At 35.5% G+C, this 13,424-nt stretch overlaps 1 protein-coding gene across 1 annotated transcript; it reads left to right on the forward strand.

Annotated features, from left to right (window-relative positions):
- LOC109708125 (putative disease resistance protein RGA3) lies at positions 5,471–8,910 on the forward strand. The gene has a single exon (XM_020229732.1). The coding sequence runs from the start codon at positions 5,533–5,535 to the stop codon at positions 8,731–8,733; it is 3,201 nt and encodes a 1,066-aa protein (XP_020085321.1). The 5' UTR covers positions 5,471–5,532; the 3' UTR covers positions 8,734–8,910.

Raw genomic sequence — 13,424 nt, forward strand, 5'->3', positions numbered from 1 at the left:
CATACTATTCAACCAATCATCCACCCAATCCTAGGGGACCACTATCATCCTAATTGCACATCCAACGGCCAAAAATTTATAAGTATAAAAAGGTCTATACTCAAAAGAGTATAGTAGCCATAGCCTATATATATATAGAATTAGATTACTATACTATTAATAGTACCAACCGCTTGTTATTAAGTTTTCGGCCCTTAGATGAAGGAATGTGTGGTCAGGATAATTGTAGCCCCTTAGGGTTGAGGAGGTGAGTAGTTGAATAGTATGATCTAATGGATGAAAATGATTAAAGAGGTAGATCTAACGGTAGAAAACTCGATAGCACCAAACGCTTGGTACTATTGATAGTATAGTAACAGAACTCTATATATATAGATAGATCTAACGGCAGATAACTCGATAGCACAAAACGATTGGTACTATAAATTGTATAATAGTCGGACTATATACATATAGAGAGAGAGTCCGGCTACTATATTATCGATAGTACCAAATGCTTAGTACTGTCGAATTTTTTACCGTTAGATCTACCCCTTTGAGCATTTTCACCCGATAGATCATATTATTCAACTAATCACCCNTTAATAGCATAAATTTTGAGAGAAAAAAATTTAATTTAATAGCTGAATTTTTTATTTCGAATTTTTAAAGGATGAACGTATAATATCCGTATAAATCACGTATATGAATAATTGACGAATTTGTGTTTTAGCCATATTTTTTAACGAATTTAAAAATAAAAAAATAAATTTTATCCGAATTATAACTGTATCGAATTTTTGTCAAATCCGAATTAACTATGGCACAGATTTGATAATTTGTATTTAAATATTCCATACAATTTTTGTCCGATGCATGCGGAATGAGGAAGGTGCCTCACTTTGACCAGTACTTGGGTTTCTGCATACGCGTGAGGTAGATGACACAAATTTTAATCAAATATTAAAGATAAAATAATCTTATTGTCTTAGTTGCATAATCTACTCAAATTGAAGTATTAAACCCTGTATCTCAATCTCCACCGTTCGATCTCTCCACCTTCTTTAGATCGACGCACAATATCTTTTCTTTCAACACGTAGCTCCAAATATTATATATTATTACTAGCAAGTAACCCGTAAGATATGTAGATTAAGAAGCATTGTGGAGAACCCGAGCAAAACAGCATTGGCTACAGGAGGGTGACAATAATACCAAATTCTTCCATGCTGTAGCCAATGGCCGGATGAGAACAAACAGAATTGACGTGATCGAAGAGAGTGGGACGGTGCATCACTCTGAAGAGGATAAACAGAATGTCTTATTTCAAAATTTTAAAAAGCTTTACTCATCGGATGAGTTGGCTCCATCATCATTTGGGGACTGGAGTGAGCTTTTCAGGATGACGCGGGTTAGCCCTACCGATCATGTGCNTTTATCAAGTGGCTTGTTTGTCCTCTTTTTATTTGTTATTCACTTGTGCTGTTCCCAGTTAAATAAAACTTGCCTATACGTCGAGTGTTCTAGCTCCAAAAATATATATATTCGTTTAGCATTGTATAAATTCGCTCCGTTCAGATTCGGATTTGAATCGTATCTTTTGACATCTCTAGTAAAGTTGTCCAGCCTGGCTTGGTATGACCATTGGCCATGCCTTTTTTTGAAGACGCGTCTAGTTTTATAGTGTTGCGAAAAAATTTTATGTCAAATAAGGTCTAATCAATCATTCATCAGATCTCATCGCATGTAAGGATTTTAAAACGGTGATGTATATATGGTTAAATCTTTTAAAAGGTTTTTGGAATGGGCCTGAAACTCGTGTTTCAAACGGAGAAGCCATTTTATCATGTATAGATATTGTTAGTTAATTCACGAATTTTTAAAGAAATAAATTAAACGGCTGTATTTGTATTTTTCCAAAAAATTCAAAAAAGCACGTGTTTTTTTGGTCAAAAATACTTATTTGCGAATAATTCGCGAGCTCCGAATTATTCGCCCAAAAATACGGCTCTGCGCTTGCACCCGCGCCCACGCCCGCTCCCCCGCCCCAGGGTCGCGGGCCTCGCAGCTCGCTCACGCTCACGGTCGCAGGTCGTAGGCCTCACGGCTCACCCAAAATAGAAAAAAAAAAAACTCTTTCCAAACGTTCACCTCGCCCAAAACAGAAAAAAGAAAAAAAAAATCCTTTCCGAAACGTTCGCCCTCCTCCCCCCGTAAAAAAAAAAAATTACTCGATCAAAAAAGTTTAATCTCTTATAAACTATCTTAATCTCTTACTTGTTTAATTATTTATTTATTTTGAGGCATAATATAGTTTGCTATTTTTTTACTTAATTAGCTTAATTTTGTAACTCTTTATTCTTATATTCTTAAGAAATATGAATATTTATATTAATAGCATAAATTTTGAGAGAAAAAAATTTAATTTAATAGCTGAATTTTTTATTTCGAATTTTTAAAGGATGAACGTATAATATCCGTATAAATCACGTATATGAATAATTGACGAATTTGTGTTTTAGCCATATTTTTTAACGAATTTAAAAATAAAAAAATAAATTTTATCCGAATTATAACTGTATCGAATTTTTGTCAAATCCGAATTAACTATGGCACAGATTTGATAATTTGTATTTAAATACTCCATATAATTTTTGTCCGATGCATGCGCAACGAAGAAGGTGCCTCACTTTGACCAGTACTTGGGTTTCTGTATACGCGTGAGGTAGATGACACAAATTTTAATCAATATTAAAGATAAAATAATCTTATTGTCTTAGTTGCGTAATCTACTCAAATTGAAGTATTAAACTCAATCTCCACCGTTCAATCTCTCCACCTTCTCTAGATCGACGCAAAATATCGTTTCTTTCAACACGTTGCTCCAAATATTATATATTAGTATTAGCAAGTAACCCATAAGATATGTAGATTAAGATAGACCTGGCAAACGGGCAGGTTAGGTAATCCGCTGGCGGGTCATTGTACCCGCGGGTTATTTGGGCATGAATAAAATTTATCCGTAAATTTTTTGGGTAGCCAACATTTTTATCAATACCCGTCCACGTGTGGGCGGATGGATATGCAGGTTACCCAGTATTTTTTTTTCTCTTATATTTTTTAAATATAAAATACATATATATAAGTTTTAAAAACGTAACATAATTCATTATTTAAAATATTATAACATACAATAAAACTATTTAAAGTTTTAAAGCAAAAACATATCATAATATAAATGACACGCGATAAGAAATTATAATTAGGGTTTTTAAAATAGATAAATAAAAATATATATTTTTTAATTAAAAAATATATTATATAATAAAAAAATATATATGCGGGTACTCGTGGGTACCCGTAGGTTACCCAAAATGCTCACAGCTTAATGGGTACCCACCCATTTTACCTGTAATTTTTTTGGTTGAAAAAGTTGGTATTCATACCTGCAAATTTGCGGGTAACCAGCGGACACCCGCGGATATGGGTCGAGATTGCCAGCTCTAAATTAAGATCATCATTTTTAATTTTAATTTATTATAATAAAAAAAATTAATTTTTTTATGAAAAATAGACAGTGGGTGTTTAGATTTTATCTTATCCTATAATAGAAAAGGGAAACTAAAACTAAGAGTTAAAATAAAAACTAATCATTTCCTACTCTACTTAATCGCTTGAACAAAAATCAAGGTTGAAATGCTAAAAGTGTATATAATTGATTAAAATGTATTAAATTATGACTATTAACATAAGGTATGCCATCATTGTATATTGTGACTATTCATGAGCAATCATTATTTCCATTTATAACAGAGAAGATTATAAACTTGAAAACGGCAGAAGAAGTAATGAATAGTTAAGTAAGGTCTACAAAAGAAGACTTAATAGTAAGAAAATTATAAGAAAAATATTAAATCAATTTGTGAATTAATTGATGACAACATATTAAATTGTGTATAGTATAGTACTTGTTATATGGCGGTTTATGGTTCATTTAGGAACCATGCTTTCTCTTAGTACACCCATGTTTTCTATTATCTGCCCAATCAATCTAAAAAAAAAAGTGTATACCTATATTCGCTTCTTCTTTTATTTTTTTTTTGAGAGATAGGTGACATGGTATCCGCTTCGTTTATTTCATTTAGAAATAAATTTAGCTGGAAATGTGAATCGATTAGAATTCGAACTTGAAATCTCGGATACCAATCACCAAGTTTTTTGCCACTTGAGCTAGGGACGGTCGGTCCTATATTCGCTTCTAAAACTCATTAAGATTAAAAATATTTTTAATAAAATTAGAAAATAATTGGACTAAATTTAATTGGCTAATAAAAATAGAATATGCTCTGATAAAATTAGGGTTTAAGAGAGATATATCTAACACAAGCAACGCTAGTATACCTAGAAAGAAAGTGTCCTTTGTATAAAGGCCAATATTTGATACTTATTTTAGTAATTTTTTTGAGTGAAGAGCTAAGTTTGCCATCAAAAGGGGTTGTATTTTCTATAACTCCTCATCCGAAAATTGTAGAATGGGCTTTTTTTGCAAATAGCCCCCTGACAAATTTTATTTGCAAAAATAGCTTCGTCCAAAAATTATTTACAAAAATGGTCCTGCTCCTGCCACGCTAGCGCCACGTCAGCGCCACGCGAGCAGGGCGGGTCCAGGTGTTTAAGTTGAACACGGTGAACCATTCACCGTGTTCAATACAAGATTTTTGTATTGGACACGGTGAATCATTCACCGTGTCCAATACAAAAACTTTGTATTGAACACGGTGAATGATTCACCGTGTTCAACTTAACCATCTGGCCCAGCCCCGCCCGCGTGGCGCTGACGTGGCGCTTGCGTGGCGGGGCCAGGGCCATTTTTGCAAATAAATTTTTGACAGGGCCAATTTTAAAAAAAAAATTTGTAAGGGGGCTATTTGTAAAAAAAGCCCTTGTAGAATTTACTAACTTTTTTTAATTTTTAGAAAAAAAAAATGATAGGATTTATAAAGAAAATGTGACTTCTCTATTAGTAAAGTTGTAGGAATATAATACAAAGTTGATAATCGAACTAGCATTAATGTAGAAAGTATTAAAATATTCTTTAAACCTCAGGATGGCGTGTAACGTGCAAAGATGTACTTATTAATTTGGCTGCACATGCTATTGTTTTCAACTGACAGAGCTGTTCGTTGGGAGGAATTCTACACTGTCACACTTACACCACGTCATTAATAACAAGCCAATCACATTCCTTCTTTTCAAACAAAAGTACAATAAAAATACTTTTTTACAATCATGATGGGACATATATTCTTAAAAGGATTAATTTGATTGATTTGTTACGCCACGTTACTAATATAACCGTTGCATTCTAGAATTTTTCGTTCGTTGGAAGGTCACATCAATTGTCTCTGTCATTGCTGATAAAATAACATGGTATGAGTCAACCCAAAGCCCTATCTTCTTCTGAATCAAGAGCAGCAGAATAGATCTCTGGCCATAGCTGAACTCGAAACATTTTGCAAAGCAAGAAGAATTTGATCGAGCACCATCACCCAAATGGCGACGCTGGACGCTCTTTTCGGAAACTGCTCAGAGAAGCTCGCTGCTTTAATCCAGGATGAGGTGGCGATGATTCTCGGAGTGAAGGAAGAGCTCCGGAAGCTGCAGAGGAGGATGAAGCGGATCGACGGCGCACTGAAGAAAGTAGAGCGGGAGAGGACCGAAGATGCCGCTTGGTTGAATGAGCTGCAAAGTATCTTGCATGAAGCGAACGATGTCTTTGACGAACTCAGGTATGAGCTGCCGTCCGCATCTTCATCAGTTCTGTCGATTCTCTGCTGCCTTCCTATATTCTCTTTCTTCAACTCCATTCGAGTTCGTCACAACTTAGCCGAGAGAATTAGAGACCTCAACAATAGAATCGATGCGGTTGCGAAGGACCAGTGGATCTTTAATCTTGAGTCGGTAAATGCGACGGTGGGTCGAGTGGCGAGCATGTCGTCCACGCGCGAGACTTGTGAGATCATGGAAGCCGACGTCGTTGGGAGAGAGATCGAAGATGCTACCGACGTATTGGTCGAGATGATAGTCGCGAACAACCGACGGAATTTTCAAGTGATTGCTGTAGCAGGCATGGGAGGGATCGGCAAGACCACGCTCGCTCAGAAGGTGGACAACAATCCTAGAATCCGAGAGAACTTCCAGGTGAGAATTTGGATTTGCGTCTCCCAAAAATATTCAGCTGTTCAACTGCTACAGGAGATCACTCGAAAAGCAGGAGGCAGCCACGGAAGTGCCGAACGGGTTTTGGAACTGCTCCCTATTCTCAGCCGGACACTTGGAGGGAGGAGAATCTTTCTTGTGCTGGACGACGTATGGCGATCGAACGTATGGACCGATTTACTCCGAAACCCGCTACAAAATGGAGCAGCTAGAGGATGTGTTCTGGTGACCACGAGAGACCAGAACGTTGCGATGAGAATGGGTGCGAAACACATTCACCGGGTGGAGAAAATGTCTGTTGCCTCAGGCTGGGAGTTGCTTTGCAAGAAAACCTATCTAGAAGAAGAAGGAGAAGATGCGCAAAGTTTGAGAAGTGTGGGGGTTCAAATTGTTAACAAATGCGGCGGTCTTCCCCTTGCTATCAAAGTGATTGCCGGTGTCTTAACCACCAAGGAGAAAAGCAGAAAAGAGTGGGAGAAAGTTCTCAAAAGCAATGCTTGGTCTATGAGTGAGCTTCCTAAGGAATTCACAGGTGCTCTCTACTTAAGTTACGATGATTTGCCGCTTCATCTGAAGCAATGCTTTCTTTCGTTATGCCTTTACCTTGAGGATGATGTACACCGCATTTGGGATCTTCGCAGGATGTGGGTGGCAGAGGGGTTTGTCAAGCAAGAAGAAGGTTTAACAATGGAAGAGTTGGCCGAGCAATACTACTTCGAGCTAATACGTAGGAGTCTACTACAACCTGATCCTCGTCATGTGGATAAGAGCAGGTGCAAAGTACACGATCTCTTGAGATCTCTCAGTCAATATTTGTCACGAGATGAAAGTTACTATGGAGACCCACAGTCCTTGGATGCTACTGCAATCTCAAAGCTTCGCCGCTTGTCAATTGCTGGGAGCGGAGAGATTGTTACAATCCCTGGTCCGGAAACTGAGCAGCTACGCTTGAGCACTTTACTACTAATTAAGAGTCCACCTAGAATTGAGCGCAATCTTTTCTCTAGAGTTCCATACCTCCAAGTTTTAATTCTTAATGGAAAAGGGATAGAATGCGTTCCTGATAGTGTGGGAAATCTAATACACCTCCGATTGCTAGATCTTAATCGCACTAACATATCCAATCTGCCAGACTCTATTGGATTCCTAAAAAATTTGCAGACTTTAAACCTACGACATTGCAAATTTTTGAACACACTTCCAAGGAGCATCACTCGCTTATGCAGTCTTAGACGGCTTGGCCTTTCACGTACCCCTTTGAGATGTGTCCCTGAAGGAATAGGGAGACTGCAACTGCTCAATGACCTCGATGGATTCGTTATTAACGCAGATGTTAGTTGCAATACCGAACGAAACAGTTGGGACTTGGAAGAATTGAAATCACTTGGCCAACTAAGGTGGCTCAAATTATCTATCTTGGGGGGAAAACGGAACGCAAATTCTGTGCACTCCGCGGATGACCTGATAGTTCAACCGCCGACAGTAACTCATCCAAGGAATACGGCTTCTGTACTTGAAGGAAAAGCCTTCCTAAAAGAACTAATTATATTATGTAGACCACAGAAAAAGAGGGAAAAAGTGCTGCCATACACAGAGGAGGAGATCAGTAAGATTGAAGATATCTTTGAGAAATTGCACCCTCCAACTTGTTTAGAACGATTATGGATCCACAACTTTTATGGTCGGCATATTCCGAGTTGGATGCTGTCGTCATCTTTGGGTACTTATCTTCCTTATCTAACATCTGTGAATTTCAAAGGTTTGCCACTATGCCTACAACTTCCACCTCTAGGCCAGTTGCCACATCTGTGGTATCTCGGAATCGAAAATGCTTTTGCGATTGTAACTATTGGTCCAGAATTACTCGGTATTGGGGTAGGTGACGGGGTGCACGCAGCAACAGCCTTTCCTAAGCTTGAATTTCTTAATATGGTAAACATGCCTAATTGGGAAGAATGGTCCTTAGTTGGCAGTGAAACAGGAAACTCATCATCTCGCTCGCTGCGAGTTATGCCTCGTCTGGAGGTATTGTGTGTAATAGATTGCCCAAAACTTCGAGCACTTCCAAAAGGTTTGCAGCAACTCAGAGCACTCCAGAATTTGAAAGTTGAACGAGCTCATAGCCTAAGCGTAATTGAGGACTTCCTGTTCATAACTGAACTTATAATCATAAAGAATGGCTGCATGGAAAGGATTTCAAATCTTCCTGCACTAAAGAAGCTCACCATTTGCGGCACTCCGGCTCTAAAGTGCGTCCATAATTTGGCTGCACTACAACACCTAGAGTTGCAAGATTATTCTATGGAATCCCTCCCAGAATGGTTGTTGAGACTGGTCCAGCAACGGGCGCATCTTCACGACAAAAACCTCCAACTTGTGATTCGCTGCAGTGTCGCCGTAATTCAGAGATGCCTCAAGGGAGGGCATGACTGGCCCATCATCGAGTGCTTTTCTCATGTCCGCGCCTACACCAAAGATAGATCAGCATATCTGGAATATACCAAGCAAACTGGGTGCTATCGAACCAATCAATGAAAGTAACATCGGCAAAAACTTTCCTACTCTTCTCATTTTGTTTCTTTTCTTTATCGATTAGATGTTTTGTACTTCAAACTGTTATGTTGGTATTGTCTCAATTCCAAGGAGCTTTGGTTGTTCTTCTCAATAAAAATTCTGCTTCAATAATGGTGCTTCATTTCCATTATTCTAAAATTCCCTTCAGTCTGCCTTTTAAGTGAATTTTATTATCTTAAGATAAAATTATCTAGAACTTATTTGAACTATGGATCATTTTGAGTCAGCTATCCAATCTTTTAAAATTTTGATTTTACTATCAAATCTTTCAATATATTTATTTTGACTTAGTCAACAACATTTTAAATTCAAAATTTAAGTTAATTGGTTACTTCAATAAATTTATAGTTGCAAAAATTACATGAAGTATATATTGACTAAACCCGTAAAGATAAACGATGCATTCCAATTTTGAAGTTAAAACACCGTTGACTTACTCAAATCAAATAAATTGATAAATTAAATACTAAAATCAAAATTTTTAAAGAATAGATAGTCAACTCAAAATGATTTATAGTTTGTAATAAATTTTGCACGTTTCACCTTATCTTAACTCAATTGTAGAAATATCATAGTGTGGAATGTATAAATATTCTTTTGATTTACAAAAGCCATTTATTGTGTGAGTGCATGCATTCTATTTGCTCATGCTGAAAATAAGTACATTTGATCAGGCAATCAACTGATCAAAAGTCAGATCCTTCAATTGATCCTTTCAGTTCTATTAGAAGGATCGGTTTATTTTTTTGAAGAGAAAGGTAGCATATTACCGGCTTCCTTTATTTTTTTTAGAAAAAATTAGTTTGAAATGTAAAGCAATTAAAATTTTGAATTTGGGATCTCAGATATCAACTACCATGCCCTTGAGTCGTTTGTCACTTGTGCTAGGCACAGCTGGTTAGTAAGATGGTTTATGATCTTTTTGTTGTGAGAGTTTGTCGATCACTTTCGGGCCGTCGACCAATTCACAGTGAAAGTTTTTATTTTGAGAAAGAGGTAGCACGCTATCCGCTTTATTAAAAAAAAAAATTATCACAGTCAAAGTTACCTGGTTTTTTTCCTGAAACAAAGCCCTCTTTGGTTAGCTACTCCTGTATCAATAATTTGAACATTTTAGTCTTAAAAAAAAAAACAACAACTAATCTGAACATTTTGCTGATATAAACCTCTCAATTAACTAAGCAACCAGGCTTCATTGCTTAGCTGCAGTTTGGTTTCTAGGAAAATCATGAAAAGAAATTGTGGAAAAGATGTTTTTCATGAAAAACTTTTTTTCAAACTTTTTTTTGGCCCATTTGGTTCTAACTTTTTCATGATTTTTCTAACTTTTTTTCTTCTTTTTTCTTTTTTCTACAAAGGCTCTGATTGCCTCACCTCTGTAGCCTAGTTCATCAATCCAATTAATGAAACGGATAGCGTGCTACCTTTTTCCTCAAAAAAAACTTTTTTTTGGCCCATTTGGTTCTAAGAAAAATTTGTTTTTTAAGAAATTTTTTTCTTGATTTTACCAAAAAATTATTGTTTTTGTTTGCTTTTTTTTTTTGAAAAAAACGAAAACAATAGTTTTCCATGAAATATGGAAATTCTTTTTTCCAAATAAAGCTTTTTTTTAAAATCAAAGAGGTGGAAAACTGAAAAAAAAAATTCAGAATATATTCTATAATATCATATTTTGCATACCACAATGTCATTCTATATATAAAAAAAAGAAAAGCCATATTTATGTATGCTTTCGCCTTACTTCCATTAATAAGTAGACCTTAATACCAAACAGATCCTAACTCTACAACGTGACCCAATTGAAAATATGACTAAAAGTCAACATGCTTTTAAAGCCTATTACACCCTAGTTCATATGTAGAATCGAGCCCAGTATAGACCTTAAACAAAGCCCAAATACTGACCCTTGCAATTTTATGTTTCTTCTTTCTCTTTTCTCAAAGCCTAAATAAATTTAAGGTATCTAAATTTTCATGTGTACACATACACCTAAGCAAAATACGACAAGAAAGTAGAATAGCAAAACAATCGATATCACAATGAGTCCATTATGATATATTTTCTACCGTCCCTAATGAAAAATTAAAAAGTATATTTTTATATATTTTTGTTCCAATTCTGTAGTGTTTTTATTAGCATTATAAGCCTTCATACTAAACGGGCGCTTTATCTGTTGGTCCATTTAATTTGATCTTGAGTTTTAGTGGCTGAATTTGGATTTTAGGCCTTTGTTTGGTATTTCTTAGTTGCTTCTCCTCATATTTTTGAAGACTCTCGCTATTCTTTTGTGATCATCAGCTACAATAAAGAGTGGCTTGTTGTCCTCTTGTTTATTTATTATTCAGTTGTGTTGTATTCAGTTAAATAAAATTTGCCTATATATTATGGGTGTTCTCCATAAAAATATGTGATCTAAAAGTTAGAGAAGTGAAAAACTCATTCCGCTAGTGAAAATCCATTCAACCCAAAAGTTTAAGCCTGGTGGGTGAGACATATTAATAAACATTGAATTTATTAGTCTTTTGTTAATTATTCGATATGAAACTATAAACAAGTGAAATTCTAACACTAAGGACCCTTCAAATTAGGATTGGAGTGGGCAAACTGAGTAGTTGAGCACAAAACAAGCAAATCTCTCCTTTTCTTTTCATAATGTTTTTCTAATTGATACAATGGTAGGTATGTACAAATATCCACTTCTCTCTATATTATGAAAGTTTTTACAGCTCTAAACTAATTTTCAACAATAGGACATTGGAAACGTCTATCCATACTATTGAACATTATCTTAAATAGTTGTAGTTTAATTGAACCCGCAAAATAGAACAATTTTTTGTCAAATGTATTCTAACTTTACTTCTTCTATATACAAAACAATAAATGTCATATGCCAGCCGTCAAAATTTATGTTTGGAATAGTTTGAATATAAAGTAGAAAAATACTAGAACATTAGGGCATTCACTTTCTAAAGTAACAGTATTGATTATAATAGATGATGAGAAGGAAAGCAAAGAGAATTAATCTGCTGAGGTAAAAATGTGCGGAGACCCCTCGCCTATCGGCCATTTTGAAATAACCCTCTCAATTTTAATCTTTTTCGTATTGGTGAGCTTTTTCAGTTAGCTAAGTTAGAAACTCTGCAATATTTGACAATTCTATTAGCTATCAGTAGTTAATTGTTTTAGTTTAAAATGAATCAAAACTATTACTTTTGATAAAAAACACTTGTGAACTCGATAAAATTTACTCAACCATGAAAGATCAAAATTTATAGTTGAAGGGGTCTTCATGCATTTTTACCATCTACAAATTGATGGATACTTGTGGCCACTAATTAATACTTACTACGATGGGCAATGACCACTTAAGATATAGTTAAATTAAATCAATTGGATAAGATATTGTTAATCAAAGCAATTAGATCTTTCAAAGTTAGTGCTCCAAGTTTATGCTCAACACAAAAAAGAAAGTAAAAATGAAAATAAAAATAAAGTTAGTGCTCAAAGGAGTGCATCTTTTAGCAACACATTTCATACTAACTGCACACATTTTGCCGCACGCTTTTTTTGATGACTCACCTGAATCCGGCTCGTCACTGTAAGCCTTTCGGTTCGGCATGATCCTTTCCGAGTTAGGGCCTTCTGCTTAAAAGTAAAAAACCCTTATGTAGTATGCTACTCGCTTCGTTTATTTTATTTAGAAATAAATTTAGCTAAAAATTTGAATCAACTAGAATTCGAACTTGGGATCTCGGGTGCCAACCACCAAGTTTTTTGCCACTTGCGCTAGGGACGGTCGGTCCTATATTCGCTTCTACAACTCATTAAGATTAAAATTTTTTTTTAATAAAATTAGAAAATAATTTGACCTGGGGCGCCGAGCTATCTCTTCCTGGCCCATCTAGCTATGTTGTGCTTTGCTTGGTCTTGTTTAGCTTTGCTGATTCTTCTTTACCCAGCTTTGGGTCCTTTCTCATTTGCCTTATTTGACTATGTGTTTCCCTTCCTCAAATAGGGTATACTTCTGTTTAATCAAAAAAAAAGAAAGAAAAGAAAATAATTTGACTAAATTTAATTGGCTAATGAAAATAGAATATGCTTTGAAAAAAATAGGGTTTAAGAGAGATATATCTAACACAAGCAATGCTAGTATACCTAGAAAGGAAGTGTCCTTTGTATAAAGGGCAATATTTGATACTTATTTTATTAATTTTTTTGAGTGAATTAAGAACTAAGTTTGCTATCAAAAGGGGTTGTATTTTCTATAACTCCTCATCCGAAAATTGTAGAATTTTTTTGAGTGAACAACTCAGTTTGCTATTTTTTTTAAAAAAAAAAGTTATTGTAGGAATATAATACAAAGTTGACAATCGAACTAGCATTAATGTAGAAAGTTTTAAAATATTCTTTAAACCTCAGGACGGCGTGTAACGTGCAAAGAGGTACTAATAATTAATTTGGCTGCACAGCTATTGTTCTCAACCGACAAAGCCGTTCGTTGGAACGTGCAAAGATGTCTCCGTCAATTGCTTATAAAAATAACATGGCATAATAAAGTCAACTTAAAGGCATAGACTATCTTCTTCTGAATCAAGAGCAGCAGATAGATCTCTGGCCATAGCTGAACTCGAAACAGTTTGCAAAGCAAGAAG

The sequence above is a fragment of the Ananas comosus genome, linkage group 3, assembly GCF_001540865.1.
Source record: "Ananas comosus cultivar F153 linkage group 3, ASM154086v1, whole genome shotgun sequence".
Taxonomy (NCBI): domain Eukaryota; kingdom Viridiplantae; phylum Streptophyta; class Magnoliopsida; order Poales; family Bromeliaceae; genus Ananas; species Ananas comosus.

What these genes read in the sequence shown, in the direction of transcription:
- LOC109708125 (XM_020229732.1), top strand. Translation starts at nt 5,533, where the DNA reads ATGGCGACGCTGGACGCTCTTTTCGGAAACTGCTCAGAGAAGCTCGCT.